General features: G+C 35.1%; 1 protein-coding gene across 1 annotated transcript in view; it reads left to right on the top strand.

The window, feature by feature from the left end:
- Window positions 1-19,346, top strand: part of LOC136027563 (casein kinase I) — a 60,004-nt gene extending 40,658 nt beyond the window's left edge. Inside the window, exons 5-7 of the mRNA XM_065704932.1 lie at window positions 3,229-3,307; window positions 6,599-6,673; window positions 18,137-19,346. Of these exons, the coding sequence (XP_065561004.1) occupies window positions 3,229-3,307; window positions 6,599-6,673; window positions 18,137-18,397 (415 nt within the window). The 3' untranslated portion in view covers window positions 18,398-19,346. The remainder of the gene's footprint in view (window positions 1-3,228; window positions 3,308-6,598; window positions 6,674-18,136) is intronic.
- Window positions 19,347-19,751: the final 405 nt, after the last annotated feature.

Raw genomic sequence — 19,751 nt, 5'->3', positions numbered from 1 at the left:
ATATAAGATATTGGTGGGCTGGTTCCCAATACCCCTTCCCCTGTGTACGTCACTGCATATAATAATAGTAATAATGTGTTCTTAATTCACGTCATAAAGAAATGTATGACGCACGTGGAGCATTAAAAAAAATAGAAATTACCAAAACAAAATTCTGAAAGCCATCCAGATGTCAATTTTTGGATGAATTTAATTCTCTTACACAGTGGCGTGAATTGGGGGAGGTGGGGTATTTGCACCTCAGATTTTTCTGTCCAACTTCCCAGATCTTAAGAATGCCTTCGTTTTCGGTATTTTAATTTAAAACTGGCTTTCCTGGTATTTCCATTGAAAAAATCCCCCCTGGATTTTAAAAAATACAATCCCCCTGGATCTTGAACAAAACTCCTCCTCACCTAGATTTTGAATATATATTTTCCCTCACCTCCCCGTAACTTATGTGAATTGACACCACTGCTGTCACGAATCCCCGCCCGATTAGGTTGCTATTAAACCACAAAAAAGGGCAAGACATTCACAAGCTTGTCAACTAGAGCTCAAAAGTCTGTCAATCTCAGGAGGCATAAAACTGCGTCTAAGATTGTAGTAGTAGTGGCTCTGATTTGTTCTTTTGATTAAATCAGGATTGAATGCTGTTGAAGGCTTTTAAAATTGCAAGTTAAAGTTGTTTTTTATTCTTTCAAAAAATTATTTCAACCATATTAGGACAGGAAAAGTTAGGATGGATGGGAGGATTGGCTCGGTATGAAAAGGCTACAATGAAAAATAACCATGACCCGATTCTGAAGTTAGCTGTAATTCTGCATCTATTAATTCTTCTTTTATACACAAGAAGATAAAATTCTCCAAAAATAGTGAAAGTTATTTGTTATTTGTAAAATTATACACTTAACTGAAAATAGGTTTCTTTTTCTTTTTTTTTGTAGCAAAATGTCCAGTTGTTCATTATTAAGTAATTTTTGGTACTTGTCTGTTATCCAGAACACACTCAAGTAGTGAAGTCAGGTTAATCATTATGAAATATACCGAAATATGATTAAGATGTAATACTTTAGTAACACAATTATGGGTCCTGTGGTGGCGCAGTTGATTTGAACTTAGCTTGGTAATACGGGACCCAGAGATCGAATCACGCTGCAGGAATGCACAGCAGGGCCGACGCAGGGACCATAGTAGTCAAGAAGCGTCGTTAATTCTTAAATAATAATAATAACAAAATTATGGAGATTACAACAGAGAATTATGGAATGCAGGCAGCCCAGAACGCATTATATTAAAATACCTAACCTAACCACCTCTATATATTAAATACTGAATTGAAATAGAGCTGCATCGTAGTTTATTTCATGAAAGAATAAGTAAATTATAACCGAATACGAGAGAAAACCGGTTTCATTAGATCAAACAAAGCAAACTTGTTGAGTTTGTTCTGGATTGAAGACAAGTACCTATTTTTTTTTATTTAGTTATATTTTATTGAACTCTGTTTGAAATACTCCGGTGTTTGTGAAAATTGGTACTTCCTGTAGGCCTATGTCATTGAAAGACAGTGGATATATTTATTATCAACGGACAAGTTTTTCTTGTACTGGTCGAACCTCACTAAATATTTTAATTGTATCTGGTACCTAAAGTTTGACGTTCCTTCCAAAAATGACGTGGTATTCCTACGTGAGAGAAATTGGACTTGTGTAAAAAATTATTTTTTAACGTGACCAGATTTATTCATTGGCATAAAAGAGCATGGAACTTAGAGTTTTCAGTGATCGTCATAAAATAAATCTTTGATCGCACATTTTGCCGGTTTGATTTTTTTTTAAATTTAATTTTAAAGTGAGAACCATTGATCAGTTCAGAAAACGCTTGTTCGAGCTTGTTGGTATTTATAAACAATTTCGAAAAGTTCCCTTGGTACTTGTTGACTAAACGAAACAAACAAGAATTACGCTTAGTCTAGATTAGAAAACTGGTTTCATATCCACAAAGACAAGTGACGGGTGATAGAATGCATCGGACTTGTATAATTTGGGCTGTATATTTGTACATTAGGGTGAGTGTGCGTTAAGTTAGGTTGTGTTAGGTTAGGGGTGCTGTCAAGATACTTTACTTTACCCTTCCCCCTAATGTGCAAATATATAGCTCAGGTTATGTTATTATATAAACTAAAGGCTATATGAAGGTTATTTTTCGTTAGGATTAACCTAAATTCACTTCTTGGGTGTGTTTCCTTTAATTAACAAGTACCGTTCCCTTTTTATAAATGTTAAATCTTCCAAGTACCAAGGACAGTGAAAATGGAATCTGGTAGGTTGGATTTGTTAAGTTGAAGCTTGACACAACCATATATACGTAAAAAAAAGGAAAATTATGAACTCAATATTTATTAATAAAAGAAAATCTCGATATGCAGTTATCGGTTTTTGGTAGTACTGGGCGCCAAATTAAAATGAAATATGATTGATTAGCCGGAAATAGCTAAATGTATAGCCCCCAACAACTTAAGAAGGTATAACTTTCCTTTGAACGTGAGGTTATCTGGGCATCGACAGTTTGTTAATTTTTGAGTTTATAAGGACGTTAGGCATTGCCAAATTTAACTAATTAGTTTTGCTTTTATTTCTTTTCACGGTTCAACGTGGCAACATTGGCGTCAATGTGGTATTGCCCTAAAAACTTCATAGACTTGAAATAACCAAGAAAAATATCTAAGAAAATGGCGGTTAACTAGTATGAATAGAAGTAAGATGGGTCCGGGGGTAAAAACAGTTTCATTTTGATATCCTTGATACATTAAACCTTTTGATATCCTTGGTACTTGTTGATATCCTTGATGTTCTTATTTTGATATCCTTATTTTTGATATCCTGATTCTGATATCCCCGTCTTGATATCTTTATTTTGATGTCATTATTTTGATATCCTTATTTTGATATTTTCATTGTTATATCCTTATTTTGATATTTTCATTTTTATATCCTTATTTTTGATATCCTTGGTACTGTGATATCCTTGGTACTTTTCTCAGTGAATATTTCCATGCTTCAAAATTTGGAGGGGATGTAGTACTTTTTCCAATTTTTCAATGAAAAAAAAAACAAAAAAAAGTTATTTTTCAAAATACTAGATATAAAGACAAAATTTATATTTATTTCTTATCAGCAGATATTGTAAACAATTGCTTTCCATTATTTATAATTGACATCACTGATTATGCCCTATTTTTTGCAGTCGTCGTGATGATATGGAATCACTGGGGTATGTTCTAATGTACTTCAATAGAGGCAGCCTACCATGGCAAGGCTTGAAGGTGAGTACAGTATACAATTAGAAGCTCAATCGCGAGGGTTTCATAAATGTCATGTTTGTCATAATTTTGCGGAAACTGATGGGAAATTGCATATATTAATGCTCATTCACAACGAGGTTTAATTAATATCAAAATTTAGCTTGCGCTATTTTGAGGCAATCTGATTTTGATTTTCTAATTGGCTCAAAAAAAAAAAATCTATAAAAATTCTGATTGGTCTGAATTTTGCGCGAGCTAAATCTCAGCATTAATAAATTCTCATTATGAACAGGGAGTAGGCCTAGTCAAGGGTATTTACTAATCTGTTTTTCAAGCTTATTTTTGTTTTTCTTTTTCCAGGGATTATTTTGTAAAAGATGCTTGTTCGTTTCTTATGCGAATAAGTTGTTTTTACAGTTTTGCAGTCAAAATTCACCCTTTACAATTTGATCTTTTTCCCAAATATATCTGCAAAATATTGTAGAAAAAAATATTTCTTGTGTCAAATCAGGAGTGTATCAATATATTATGCGTCTATCAATATACCAGCATCAACGTAGCGTAATAATAGATTATAAGAATATACTAGTATGTGTGAAGAATATCAAGATAATTTACCTCATATAGCCTCATATAACCAGATAATTTACCTCATATAGCCTTGATTAGTTACAAGAGAGGGAAAAATAACTGAATCGAATGACATTTCTCTTACTTAACAGTATTTTTAACAGCAAAGTGAATTCGGCCTTAAATACCTAACAAAGATGGCAGGGATGTCGAAAGTCTTCAAGTTTAGCTGGGGAATGGACCTATCGTTCCTCTCTCCTTGTTGGTATGTGTCTGGTCTAATTTACGCATTCCAAATACTAGAAAAGGGCATTGAGAGGTAGTAATTACTTGTATTGAAAAACGATAGTGAAATATTTTTTTTTTACCTAAACATTATTTTTACTTTGTTTTTTATGTTTGTTTTATATTTTATTATATTTGCATTTTACATTTATTTTTTATTGATTAATATTTACTTTACCTAAACCTTATTATAAGGTTTTACCAAGAACCGTATTTTTGCCGCTTCAAATAATGTTTATGCAATCCCCTTGTACCTTTCTGTCCATGAAAATTGCTCTTCTTTTAGATGGGAATCACTAATCTTATGTCTAAGGTTTGAGTACAGAGCTAAGGAACAGTTTACTAAAATATTGTTGAGCTGTACAAACATATATAACAGGGAAGTTAAAGGGGGAAAATATATTATTTTCCTCTCATAAACCTTATAATATTTAAGACAGGTTGACCCTTTAATATTCAATGCTAAAGCCAAGGGCGTGCGCATAGATTTTTTAGGGAGGTCAATAATATATTTTTTCGGGAGGGGGGGGGGATAATGATAATTCAAATTCTTAATTTAGATAAGAACTGTCTAGAACTTCTAGAGAAATCATGACAATGGGGTGGTGGCTAAGGCCCCTACCCACTTGGGTACGTCCCTGCTGGCTTTGCAGTATTACTCAGCGGGGTGAGAAACATTCAGACGAGCTTAAATACTTAGTTATTAAGGCTTAGCTTTCAATTATTCTATAAGTTTTTTTTTGTTGGATTAAACCAGAAATTTTGTGGAGGTAGAAAGATTCTTTTATGTTTAGATTATTTTTTATTGGTTATGTAATAGAGTTGATTTAATATGTAGAATAAATACTTATTAAAGTCTGATAAAAGATCTGGGTTGATTAACTAAATTAATTCAAATTGTTGGTTTTTATAATTATTTTTAATATCTTTATTGGTAAAGCTAGATGGTTTTGTCTACTTTTTTTTCTCAGAGACTATCTTGTGAATGTCAGGAATCTGGTTAATGTCGATATTCACCGGTGAATGTCCAAAATTGCTTTTTCTCTGCTTGGATTCAGTTCTTTGCGGATTAGCTTTTTCGGTCTTATACAAGCTTTGATGGTAAGAGTTAAAGTTAAGTTAGGTCAGGTTATGCTGGTTAGGTTATAAAGTCCAGAAAATGGGTTTAAAACCTAACCCAACCTAAGTTAATCTAACCTAACCTGTCACCATCAAACCTTGCATAAAATTGAAAAAATTGACTGGCGACTGTGACTAAATCCAAGGAGAAAAAAAAAGGTATTTCGGACATTCGCCTTTGAATATCGACAAGTCACCAATTTCGAATACTCACGGTAACATATACACTCTTATTCCATTATTAGCTTGCTCTTGGAATGCAGCCAGAATGAATGCTGGCATCTCTGTTTCCTGCGTTCTCACGTTTTCTGTTGTTTTTCCTCTGATTATGAATCTTTGGGTATTTCCTGAATCTTTAATAGTTTTTATTCTATTGAAGAAAGTGGGAGGGGGGGTCGCTCAGCCATGGAGTCTTATAAAAGATATCTGGGGATGATTTTGTAAAGGACTTCTTACACCAGCAAAAGTCCAGCAGTCTGTTATAGAAGAGGTTTGGTTTAAAAAGTAAAAAGAGGGTCGACCTGAAAATTGGTTGGGAGCCCATGGCCTAAAATGGGGAGTAGAATTTTTTAGCATTATTTTATTGAAAAAATTTGACCGTTTAGTTTCCCTTTCCACACACTAATATCTTTTTGGTAGAACGTCGTTGTCAGCTGACGTGAACGTCAGCATATTCGCTACTTACGAATTTTAATATAATAAACGAAATAGCATTTGATGATGCTCAAAGTGAAAATAGTATATTAGGGAGTGTCAGTCTTCAGTTCAGAACAGGCTTTGCACAAGATTTTCACCCAATGCTCTTTTAAATATATTAATACTAATATTACAAGTATATTCTGCACAATTCTGAAGAATATTCTTGGATTAAGGCTGGTTGTGGGTGCCACAGGATAAAAGCTGTTCTCATATTGCAGGAATATTGCAAATACCAGAAAAGGATTCAATTCATACGCACACGTGCACAGAAGGGGAGCATATGGTGGGTAGTATCCTAAAAACTAGGTTTTTGTGAAGCACTTTAAAAAAGATGTGGAGTTGATGGAACTTAAAATTTATTGTTGATATTTCTAGAACTAGGTTTGATATGATAATCTACGAAAAAGAATGGAGACAATATTGGAAAAGAAATCTGAGACAATATTGCAAGATCCGTTTGAGTATTCGTCGATTTCTTATTAGTTATAAATGCTGCTATATATAATAGCTATTATATTAGTATATAATATATGGAACTGTTGTATAATTAGCTATTATAGTAACTAAAGTCTTGTATGTAGGCTATATATAATTTTTATTACTAATATATAACAATTTGACCTAATCTCTCTGTTTCAGGCTGCAACTAAGAAACAGAAGTATGAAAAAATAAGTGAAAGAAAAATGTCCACTCCAGTTGAAGTACTCTGCAAGGTAACAACCCAAACGAGAAACCCAAAACGAAAACCCAAACGAGGTAGCCCTCGTTTGGGTTTAATTTTGGGCTGTCTTTAATTGGTCAATCATATCTATCTGTCCCTCCAAAGCTAAAAAAGTTCTTTATCCGTTGTAGGTACATACACTGAAGTTGATGGAACAGCGGAGTTTCGGGCCCAGGTCTCTCACGGTTCTTTGGGGATTTATCATTATTTGTGGTATTTTTTATATGATTTGCTCATTTATTGGAACCCGTCTACCCCCCCCCCCTCGTTAAAACAAAATTTCAGCGTATGGGCCTGATCCTCAGGGTCTCGCTGGTGCGTTTTTCAAGCTGAAATTCGTGTTTTTGCTGCGAACAGTAACACGGTACAACAAATGAAGCATTTTGAATTTTTGTTGATATTTTCGGTTGCACCGAAGTGTGTTTTTTTGCAGTAACGGCTTAAAACGGAATTATTTAAAAACTTTAAATAACAAAATAGATGGTTCGATCCCGTTTCTGACTAGGCACCACGTTTTAATATTTGTTTCGTGTTGTCTGATTTTCTTGGCTTATATTGACAGAAACAGTGAGCAACATCAGCACAGGTTGTTTATGTATTGCCTTTTATGTATTTATTTATGTATTTATGTTTACATTTTTTATGTATTCGTGATACATCTTCTATGCATCTCGGATTAAATTGTTCTTCCTTTACTTGAATCATTATCAAAAATATAATGGCTTAGAATTAGCTTGTTGTGAGATCGAATGCTCTGCAAAACAATTTTCAGTTACAAATTATTACTGCTATCACTAACAACTCACTGCAACACCAAGCCGCTGGAGGCGAACACAGCTCTGCATACTCCTCCTCCATCCCAATCGATTCAAAGCCTCCATATTTATACCCTTCTAAGAGGTTCCCATTTTCATTACATCTTTCCTTACTACATCCTCCCATCCCATTCAAGGACGACTTGGTTTTCGTTTGGCCCTTGTGGCCGACAAGAACGATCTTTGGCATTCTGTCATCTGCAAAACGTGTCCTAGTCATCTCGACCTTTCGCTCATTAAAGCCCTAGAAAGCAGGATTGAAGGACTTTGTCGTAGAGCTTCCTGATAGAGATACGGTCAGTAAGACGGGTACGCAAAACAATTCGTTGGGAATTTCTCTGGAAAACATCTAGCAAATCCTCCTTTGTCTTTTGGAATACCCACGCTTCAGAACCATATCTGACAACTGACATTATTGTAGCTTCCAATATTCTAATCTTGTTTCGTAGACTTGTCTTCCTACTCTTCCAAACTTTTCATCCGTGAAAAAATACCCTGGGCCTTGGCTATTCTACTTTTGACATCTTCATTGCACCCACCATCTTTACTAATAATACAACCTAGGTAAGTGAAGCTGTCCACTTGATCGATATTTTCTTTACCCAACATCACCTCTTCATATTCATTTATTCATAGTCGTAGCGAATCAGTCTTCTTAACCTTAATTTTCAACCCTATTCTTTGCACCCTGAACTCTCAAAACCTCCAAAAAGTCATCCATGTTACTAACATTTTCATCTAGGATGCTTGAATTATCAAATAAATCAAAGTCTAGAAAAGTTTTCTTTTTCATTTGATTCCCTGCTCTCCTATAGATTTTACTGTCCCCCTTAAAACACAGTCTATCAAAAACATCATATAAATGAGGATAGAACGTAACCTTTCTCAACTCCTGATCAAGCAGTTCGTGGTAACGAACTGTAGTAAGGAGCGACCCGGCTCAATAGTAACTGAAACTAGACCTACGTTGCCTGGGCAACGTGAAGTGTTGCGGCAACCTTTGTCCGGCTTTGCCGATTAAAGTGTTGCGAGAGCAACACTTTGGTTTTGTTTCTTCGCTATCGGTTAAATGCTGAAGTTGTCAGCCTATCGAAGCTTTTAAAACAGTATGTTCAAAGAAGAACGCAATCAGTAATCACATGATCACACCCCAGCGTTGAAAAAACAACAAAAGAATATTGAAAGAAAGGACTAAATTGACTTTGCAGCCAGTTAAACATTATCTTTTTCAATCGTAGACATCGTAACGGATGAAAACTAGGAACAATATCTTGTATAATCTAGTTGGTATTAATTATAAAACTATCCGGAGCTTTTCAGGATCAAAATACAATAGATGACATTCTATTAATTATTACGAAACTACCTCATTGTTTTGTATTATCGTTTGTACCCGTTGCGTAACATCTTAATTCTAGGTTACAGTGATTGATAGACCATCGATATGAACTTTCTTACCGACAGATTTACAGGGATCGAATACAATGTGCACCAATTTGGACAAATTTCTAGCCTAAAGTGAACCGATTTTTACTTACAAGTCCCTCTCCCGAGATAGACATCAAGTTCAACCGGAAACAAATAATGGGTACACCAACAAGCAAAAGTTGCAAACTCCTCATCTCTGAAAATGATTGTAACCTAACAGCCGATTATTACTTACTAGGCCCCTAAATGTCACTTTGCAGCCGGTTGAACTTTATCCTTTTCAATCGTAGACATCGTGACGGATGGAAACTTGGAACATTATCTTATGTAATCTAATTGGTATTATAAAGCTATCTGTAACTTTTCAGGATCAAAATACCATCAGGGACCCATAAATTTCCTGTAATGACTCGCCATCCAGGATCGCTTATTATTGGATGGCGAGTCATTACAGGAAATTTATGGGTCCCTGATTCCATAGATGTGTACCAATTTACACAAATTTGTAGCCCCTCGTGAGCCTCCTCTAGCAACCGATTCTTACTTACAAGTCCCTCTCCCGGGATATACATCCAAGTTCACCGGAAACAAATAATGGGTACACCAACTAGCAAAAGTTCCAAACCCCTTGTCGCTGAAGTCATTGTAGCCTAACAGCCGATTATTACTTACAACTCCCCTACATGTCTTACAATCGGGAACCAAGTTGTTCTTACCATCAATTACACCAGAAACAGATAATAGGTACACCAATCAGCAAAAGTTGCAAACCCCTCATTGCCAAAGATGATTATAAGGTAATAATCGACTGTTGCTTGGAAGTCCCCTACATATCTCACAATTGGTATCGGTCTATTTTTGGTTCAAGTATGTACCTTACCACTGAAGTTGTCAACCCCTTGAAACTTTCAAACTGGTGTATGTCATGAAGGAATTTTTGTAACAAAAAATGGATGACATATACTTTGATCAGCTCATCAAGGTCTATCGATTGTCATTGAAAAAAAAAAATTCTATCTGTCTTAGTTCAAAAGTTGACTTTTTTGCCGGAGGCCAACTTTCTAACACCACCACTTAGAAAGGAGCAAAGGATAAGCTCTAATTTCTTTAGCAATGAGAGAACTTTTAAAGTTTAAGAGGTATATCTGATACCATTTCTCTATTGCAATCCCAAGTAGAAAAAAAAGAAAGGTAAAGTCAGCTGAAATCACGAACAGAAATGGCTAGAAACAATAGATGGCAGCACTTTCGGACCCGTGGGAAAATCGCACTTTTTGTTTCTGTAAATTTTTCTATTTATCACTCAAAGAAGATATATTGGCTGTGGGGCCGGGGAACTACCGCATATATTTAACACTTATAGATTTTAGTCCATCTTCAATTTGAAACTGGTGCCTGCCTGCTTGCCTGCTAGAACGGAGCTTTCCACTCGAAAGCAGAAACATGGTTTGATGAAACGAAAGCTTGGCTGCACAACTTCAGATACTCCTCTCTGACATAGGCTATAAAACTCCACTTCACTTCGCACACCATAGGCTCTGGCTCGAGGACAAGCAAAAACCATCCTTTTTGGCCCCAGGCAAGAGTTCTACGGAGCTTTCCAAAATGTAATGCCATATTCATCAATCCGGCCTGAGGTCCACACTTTCCGTAAAAACCGCACAGGTTAGACCCTTACCAGTTTTCAGGAATAAGCTGATATCGGCGGCATAGAAAAAAAAAAAAAACAAAAAAAAACCGGGACAAAACCAAAGTGTTGCTCTCGCAACACAATTCAAAAAATGGAATTTTGATACCAATAAATACATCAAAAGAATAAGATTTTTCTGATGATTTTAAATATATAAGTTTCATCAGGTGTAGTCTTTTACATCAAAAGTTACGAGCCTGAGAAAATTTTAGTTATATAAAAAAAAGAAGGTGCAAACAACCTATAAAAGTCATAGAATCTTAATGAAAACCATATCATCAGATTCAGCGTATCAGAGAACCCTACTGTAGAGGTTTCAAGTTCCTATCTACAAAAATGTGGAATTTTTGTATTTTTTCCAGAAAAAAGATTATGGATGCGTGTTTATTTGTTTTTTGTTTTTTCGTCGATCGTATTGACCCAGTGTCGATCGTATCCACCCAGTCGTTTAGTGTTGCGAGAGGGCTCATTCTAACGGGAATTAAACTTCTAGTGCCCTTTTTAAGTAACCAAAAAATTAGAGGGCAACTAGGCCCCCTTCCTCGCTCATTTTTTCCCAAAGTCACCAGATCAAAATTTTTACATAGCCATTTTATTCAGCATAGTCGAAAAATCAAATAATTGAGTCTTTGAGGACGAATTAATCCCCCACAGTTCCCGGGGGAATGGCTCCAAGCTATGGACTTTGCCCATTGTTTACGTATATTATTGGTTATTGGAAAGTATACAGACGTTTTCAGGGAAAATTTTTCTAGTGGTGGGGGTGTAAGGGGTAGGGAGTTACGTGAGAGGATTTTTATATGGAGGAATTTATCATAGGGGAAGAGAATTTCCATGAAGGGGCGCTGGATTTTCCAGAATTATAAAAAAAAACAATGAGAAATTAAATAAAAAAAGTTTGTTTTTCAACTGAAAGTAATTATTTCGAATATGAAGGTGTCCATCCCCTCCTCAGTACCTCGCTCTTTATGCTAAAGTATTTTTAGTAAGAGCTATTTATTCTAATTAAACGTTCTTTGTGATTCAGGGGGTCATTCTTAAAAAATTGGAACAAAATTTGAACTTTAGCGTAAAGAGCGAGGTATTGACGAGGGGGCGAATCCCCTTATTTACGTAATAAAAGTATACGAATATAGAAGTTCGTTACGTAAGTTAATTCGTAATTTACGTGTATTTATTACTAATAAAAACGTTTTTAAATAAAATTAGAAGTTCCAGTGGCCTTTTTAATTAACCAAAAAATTGAAAGGCAACCAGGCCCCTCCCCCGCTTTTTTCTCAAAATAGTCCGATCAAAACTTTGAGAAAGCCATTAAGCCAAAAATTCATATACGGTAAGCCAAAATCAAAACTGCATTAATTCGAAAACGTTCAGAAATTAAATAACTGAAACCAGTTTCTTTAACTCAAAGTAAGGAGCGACATTAAAACTTCAAACGAACAGAAATTGTTCCGTATATGAAAGGGGCTGTCCCTTCTCAACGCTCCGCTCTTTGCTTTAAAGTTTGACTCTTTCTCACAACTCTACTTTTTCAAAACAATAAAAAAAATTTAGCGCAAAGAGCGGGGGTTGAGGAGGGGACAACCCCTTTCATGTACGGAATAATTTCTGTTCTTTTTAAATTTTAACGTCGCTCCTTACTTTCAGTTAAAAAAAAAACTTTTTTTTATTTAATTCTAATAAGGGCTTATGCCAGATTTGCCTCTAACTCAATCGGACTATTTGTCTTGGAGTACAGAACCAGCTACTAGTCTCATCCTACCTTAGCCGCAACAATTTTGTTCTCGTACATCGTATTAATCACTTTAATTTATTTATATGGTATACTATATAAGGTTAGGACCCTAAGACTACTGTTTTCTTCTCTCGAAACATAGTCCCCAACATCTCTAAGTCTGAAAAGTATCATCGTGCTAAGTAATTTGCTTCCTACAGAAACCAAGCTAATGCCTCTATAATTACCACACTCACTCTTTATCACTTTTCTTATAGAGCGGTTCAATTAAAGTTTTGATAAAACGCCAGGTATTTTCCCTTTTTCAAAAACCATATTAATGATTTTCAGTAATTTAGCTCTAACTTTATAACCACAAAAAAAAAAGAAAAAAAAAAAAAAAAAAAAAGTCGTTGATTCTACCTCGTGAAATAAATTTCACTTCCAGTTTCTTATACTTTTTCATTCTGCCCATGTCTCTTTAACTGCTTCCTTATTACTGATTCTGGCCCGTTTCTATCTTCAACCAGGACTAGTCCAGATTCACTACTCACTCTCAATTTATTTAACATGCCAGGTCAATAATAATTTACTATTATGCTGCCTGGCTACATCTTCCAGATTTTCGGGAATTTTATCCATGGCCTCTACATCATACCTCCTTAGTTTGTATTTTAATGATTTCTTCAGTTACTTTATATTCCTTTTATTTTCATGTGATCTATCACATCAGCCATTACTGTTTCCTTTTCCTTCACCAAATTTACTTAGGCTAAGATACCATCTATCCCTATCTCTACCGACCTTGGTGTTAAAATCTCATAACAAAAACACCATATTTCTACCTGGGGCCGTGTCTTATATGTTCCTGTAGCTGTAAGTAAAATAGACATAAAAAGAATTGGCTTTTTGTGCTGATTAAATAGAAAAAACGGGTTTTCCAACTCATAGTAAGGAGTAACGTTAAAACTTAAAACGAACCTAAATTATTATGTATATGAGGGGGGTTTTTCCCTCCTCAACATCTTGCTCTTTACGCTAAAGTTTTTCGGCATTTCAAAAGATGTTGCTTATTGTTCTAATTAAAAGACGCCTGTCTTTCAGGAGTCGTTTTTAACGGATTGAGACAAAATTCAAACTGTAATGTATAGAGCAAGGTGTTGAGGAGCGGGAAACCCCCCTCATATACATAATAATTTATGTTCGTTTTAAGTTTTAATGTTGCTCCTTACTTTGAGTTGAATTCAAAATTCAAACTTTTTCGTATAGAGCAAGGTGTTGAGGAGGGGGGAAACCCTCATATACATAATAATTTTTGATCGTTTTAAGTGGTCATGGTGCTCCTTACTTTGAGTTGAAAAATTTGTTTTTTTTTATTTAATCTCTGATCATTTTTTAAATAAAGCCAAGAAATCTGGTAGAAAAACCCGTCTCCCCGCTGAAATATCCCCTGGACAATTCAATCCTGGTGAAAATTTATCCCGGACAATTACTCTTAACATCTCCACGCGTAAAATTGAGTCGGTAAAGAGAAAACAAGACATATAAAGAAATTTTGTGTAGGAATTCTGGCGAATTCCCGAAGTATAAAGTTTCCCCTGAAAAGTTCAACCACTGGAAACTTCCATCTCCTTGCAAAATTCTCCTCGTACAAAATCCCCCCAGCAGAAAATTCGTCCTTCCCTCCTCACCTGAAAAATGTATTCATACTTCCCAATAACTAATACTATACGTAAATAATGGACGAATTTCGTAACTTAAAGACCTTTCCCCATGGGCTGTGGGGGGTTATGTTATCTCCAAAGACATAGTTATTGGGCCTTTCAAGTATGCTGAACAAAAAAGATATCTCAAAATTTTGATCTGACGATTTTGGAAAAAAATGTGGCATGGAATGGGATCTAGTTTCACTCCAATTTTTTGGGTCACTTAAAAAGGAACTAGAACTTTTAATTTCCGTTAGAATGAGCCCTCTTTCGATGTTGTAGGCCCACTGGATCGATATGATCAGCCGTGGAAAAAAAACAAACAATAAATAAACACGCATCCGGGATCTATCTTCTGGCAAAAAAAAAAACAAATACAAATACAAAACTCGTTTTTGCAGATTGGAGTTTCTAACCTATAGAGTTCTTTGATACGCTGAATCTAATGGTGTGATTTTTATTAAGATTCTATGACCTAGTTTATCCCTTTTTTAAGAAAATTAGTCAATTTTTTTCAGGCTCGTAACCTTTGATAGGCAAAAGAGAACTTAATGAAACTTCTAAATATGAAATCAGTATAAAAATTCGATTCTTTTGACATATCTATTTGTGTCAAAATTCCGCTTTTTAGAGTTTCGATTACTATTAAGCCGGGTTGCTCCTATCTTATAGTTCGTTACCACGAACTGTTAGATTCCAAATATGCAAAGTACATTAAGTTTAGTACTACCTATTAAAGGCTACGACCCTGAGAAAATTTGCCTGATTTTTTAAAAAGTTTGAAAACCCTCCTAAAAAGTGAAACCATCTTAATGAAATTCACACCATCAGATTCAATATATCAGAGAGCAATACTCCAGAGATTTCACGCTCCTATCTAAAAAAAATATGGAATTTTTGTTTAAGATCACAGATGCATGTTATTATTGTTATTGTTATTACTTTCCCCCATGTTTGATCGTATCGAACCAATGGTCCTAGGAGATGCGGAGAGAGCTCATTTGAATTGGAAGGTCTCTAGTACCCTTTTTGAGTGACTAAAACGATTGGAGGGCATCTAGCCCCCTCCCACGCCCATTTTTGTTCCAATGACATTCGATCTAAATTTTAAGACATTAAATTTTAAAATTCAATTTAGCACATCAGAAAGGTTCAATAACGAGGCTTTTCGTGATGACATGACGCTCCATAGTCTCCGAAGAAAGTGCTGTAAGCTACGCAATTTGCTCGTATTGTTTACGTATAGTATTTGTTAGTGGGAAACATGAGGAAATTTTGGAGCATTTTTTTTTTGGGGGGGGGGAAGAGGAGTGTCCATGATAAAAGAATTTTTCAAGGGGAAAATTTTTGGGGGAATTTTGCAGGATAAATGTTGCACGGGGGAAGGGGGAAGAGAACACAGGATTTCCTGGCATGAATTGAAAAAAGGCAGAGATTAATGAAAAAAAGTAAGTCTTTCAACTGAAAGTAAGGAGCCGCATCAAATCTTAAAACGAACAGTAATTATTCCATATGTGATGGGGGGGGAGGGGGCTACCCCTTCCTCAAATATCGCTCTTTACACTGAAAGTTTGACTTTTCGTCCTAATTCTTTAGGAAACTCATGCTGACTACTCAAACACAAGGACCGTTGATCTTTAATTAGAAGTATTTTTTAGAATCTTTAAAATTTTAGCGTAAAGAGCAAGGGTCGAGGAAGGGACACCCCCCCCCCATATACGGAATAATTTCTGTTCGTTTTAAGTTCTACTGGGGCTCCTTACCTTCAATTGAAAACAAAACTTATTTCTTTATTGAATCAGAATGTTATCTATATCAGCTAGTTACATATTCAGGACTTGCATACATCACCAACTCGTGTTTTTTGCATAAAAAACAATACATTTAGAGGTTGTTCTAACCCTCTAAAATAATATTCTAAATTATACCCTTTCGTATCCATCGAATTATACACTACACCGCCCTCTAAATTATATTCAGCTTTTTTGAAAAGATAGGATACTCGGAACGTGTTTAACTTCTATGGTGGATTTAGGGTTTGAATTCAATATTTTTGTTTGTGTATTTGGGTTTCAAAGAAAAATCTTTTTTATACTTGAGGAGATTGAATAATCCAGGTTGGATCTGGATAACTAAAGCATCCAGGTATAAAAAATCCAGGGTAGACTCAAGACTCGTGAAATCCAAGGAATTTATTTCAAAAATATGCAGCAGTATTAACAATATGTTAATAGTTTTATTAAATAATAACACTAAAGAACTTATTGAACATAATGATTTGTAATAATAATTTGTATAATAAATAGATACTTAATATAATAATTTGTTAGTACTATAGTTTAACATAACTTAATGAAAAAAAAAATTACTAAAAATAAGGAACATAAGATAGGAATCTATTTGAACATGTTTTCAAAAGTCTATTCTTTTAAATATATTACTTACTGACCTACTGACGTTCTTATGCGTGGTTTATTTGGTTTTATATATTTCTTTACATTGATTATATATATTTTCTTTACATTGATTTTAGTTTTCTGACCTGTATTACTGATAGCATTTTTATATTTGGTAGTGGTTGTATCATCTTGCATTTATTTTAAATTTTTTTGTATAAGAAAAGTTAAGTTCAGTAACGGTAACTTGAGGCAGGCATTTTGAAAATAAGACTGCATTTTATGTTAAAGACAATAGAAGGTATTTTGGATCTTGTATAAAGTGGAGAGGTATATGCGGTGAAAGTTGTTTTATCTGATATGGTGATTAATCCGATATTGTTGATATCCGATATTATCCGATATTGTTGATATCTGATATGGTGATTAAACAGCTGTTATTAGCACATTCTTTGAAAGGATATTTATGTAATATGTAGAAGCTTGATTTGACGTTTAGATTGTCAATTTTTTTTTTTGAAGCTTTCTTGTTGAATTTGCCATATATTTAGATTTGGATTTGTCGTGTACAGTTTTCAAAACTAGATTTTCATAATACGGGCAATTATAATGGGATGGTTAGGGTGTTGTTTCTGTTTTCATGGCTTTTCTTCGAATTTGGCATGTGTTCTGGTTCAAAAATGTCATGTACTACTACTAACAACTCACCGCAGCATCAAGTCGCCTGAGGCCAACACACCTAAGCCTGCTTCTCCTTCATCCCAATCTATTCAAAGCTTCCTTCTTTGCACCCTCTCAGGAAGTTCCCGTTTCTTTTAAATCTTCCTTATGACATCCTCCCCCCCAACCGCGGACGACCTGCTTTCCGTTTAGCCCTAAACGGTTTGCCAAAAAGGATAATCTTTGGCAATCTGTCATCCTTCATCCGCAAAACGTACTCTATCCGTGTCAACTTTTCTCTCATTATAGCCTTAGAAAGCGGGATTGAACCACATTTTACGTACAGCCTACTGTTTGAAATACGGTCAGTCAGCCGGGTACCCAGAACAATCTGTTGGCAATTTCTCTGAAAAATGTCGAGCGAATCTTCATCCGCTTTTTGGAGCGCCCATGCTTCAGAGCCATATTTGACCACTATCATCACTGTAGCTTCCAATATTCTAATCTTGGTTTGCAGACTTATCTTCCTATTCTTCCAAACTTTTTTTAACTGTGATAAAACATCCTGAACCTTGGCTATTCTACTTTTGACATTTTCACTGCTCCCACCATCTTTACTAATAATACTACCAAGGCCAGTGAAGCTACCCATCTCATTAATCTTTCGTTATCCAACGTCGCCTTCATCTTCACTTTTTCCCAGCCTTAGTGACTAAGTCTTCTTAACATTAATTTTTAAACCTATCCTAGCTCCCTGAAATCGCAAAACCTCTAAAAGTTCGTTCGTTTTACTCACACTTTTAGCTATTATACTTAAAGTCATCAGCAAGATCTAAGTCCAGGATAGTTTTTCGTCACCATTTGCTTCCGTGGTCTCCCATTGCCTTTCCTATGTTCCTTTAAGACAAAATCCATCAAAATGATCTATACAAAGGGGGATAGAACACAGCCTTATTTAACTCATGTCATGTACGTTCTTTGACAATATATTTTTAAAATATTAAGAATTTTGGTTGGACGTTTAGAATATCGATTTTCTATTTCAGGGCTTTCCCGCCGAATTCGCCATGTATCTGAACTACTGTAGAGGCCTCCGTTTTGAAGAAGCTCCTGATTACATGTATCTTCGTCAGCTCTTCAGGATTCTATTCCGAACACTCAACCATCAATACGATTATACTTTTGATTGGACAATGCTTAAACAAAAAGCAGCTGCTGCCAGTGCTGCCGCCATGGGAAAGGCGGGGCCAAGTGGCGCCACTGCCGGAGGTACCACTGAAGAGCATGATCGCGAACGTAATAAGTGAGATTTTAGTGTCTTTAAAGGAGTGTGGGTGTCTTTGACCCCTCCCTAAGATATTGTGTTCAATTATATACTGTGTTTTAGTTTCGAATAGAAGTGATTATATTTTTTTCTCTTTTTTTTTGGTGTGAGGCATACTGAATCCATTTGTGGAGAGCGGACAGAGACAGAAAATAAGATTTTTGTATCTTTTTTCCCTTTTTTGTATTCTACGTTAGTAAATGAACCGCCTCAATTTGTATTAACTTCTGGATTCCAGTAGTCAATTTTTAGTGTTTAGTTATAGGCTATTGCAGTTGAGTCACTTTTTTTTTATATAAAAACAAAATATATATACATAAATTCGACTAGTGTTGAAATAAGTGTAATTCTACAAGTTTATAACTGTTCATTTGCATTGGGGTGATCCAATTGACCACCCAGTCTGACTAAAGTCATGATTTGTGTGTCGTGTGTTTGTATAGACTAGACTTAACTTTTTTTTTAAGTCGTAAAGAAGTTGCTTTCTACCACTTTGAAGTTTGTGTCGTTAAAAAGGCTCTTTTTTTCCTATTTCAAAGTCTTGTAAATTGCTGTGGCTAAGGCGTAAACAAGTTTTGGGTGTTCATTTCTTCTTCTTCGTCAATCTGAAGTGTTTCTCAGTTTTTCCTTGCTTCCTTTGGGTTAGTTTCCGTTTAGACCAAAGAACTTTAAAAGACGATTAAAGGAAGTTGTTTTCATATTCTAACCCAAGAAAGGACAATGTGAGGAGTACTCACTTTTAGGCTATGTTACGTGAAACGTTTTTGAAATGTACGTGCATTTAAATGACGTGTTTAGAGTAACTAAGGTTGCTTTATTCCTTTTTTTTTTCAGTGACAAAAATCCTTGTTTTAGGTTCGTATCTGGTGTTTGAAAATTAGATCCGAGCCACAAGTATTTGGTGGAATGAAATAATAAATTGTTCCAAAGCATTAGTTCTTTTCACTCATGTTTTTTTTTAACTTAGGACAATGATAATGGCTAAATACGGCTAAACGGCTATCCCGCATGAAGAGAAAAAATTTGCTGCTGAATGGAAACAATTAACTTTCATTTTATATTCACGAAAAACAAATGTCTGACAATAGTAAATATTACCGACGTCTTGGCGAGGCAAAATCAAATAAGTGCCATCTCCAAGGAAACTCGTAAGGAAAGATTTTCAAACCCCTTCCTGGATGGTATGGGGAAATTACGTTGAATTGTGCGTCTTAGAAGGAATAATGAAAGCTGTTTCGCAAGTAACCACTATCCACTTCCCTCAAACCTGGTTATATCCTTATTCATCTATTGTGATAAATACTTAAATAATCCTCTTTTGCATCTATATATAAATA

Source organism: Artemia franciscana, chromosome 5, assembly GCF_032884065.1.
Source record: "Artemia franciscana chromosome 5, ASM3288406v1, whole genome shotgun sequence".
NCBI classification, from domain to species: domain Eukaryota; kingdom Metazoa; phylum Arthropoda; class Branchiopoda; order Anostraca; family Artemiidae; genus Artemia; species Artemia franciscana.
Note: the sequence above shows the minus strand (reverse complement) of the source record. Positions and strands in the feature narration are given on the sequence as shown.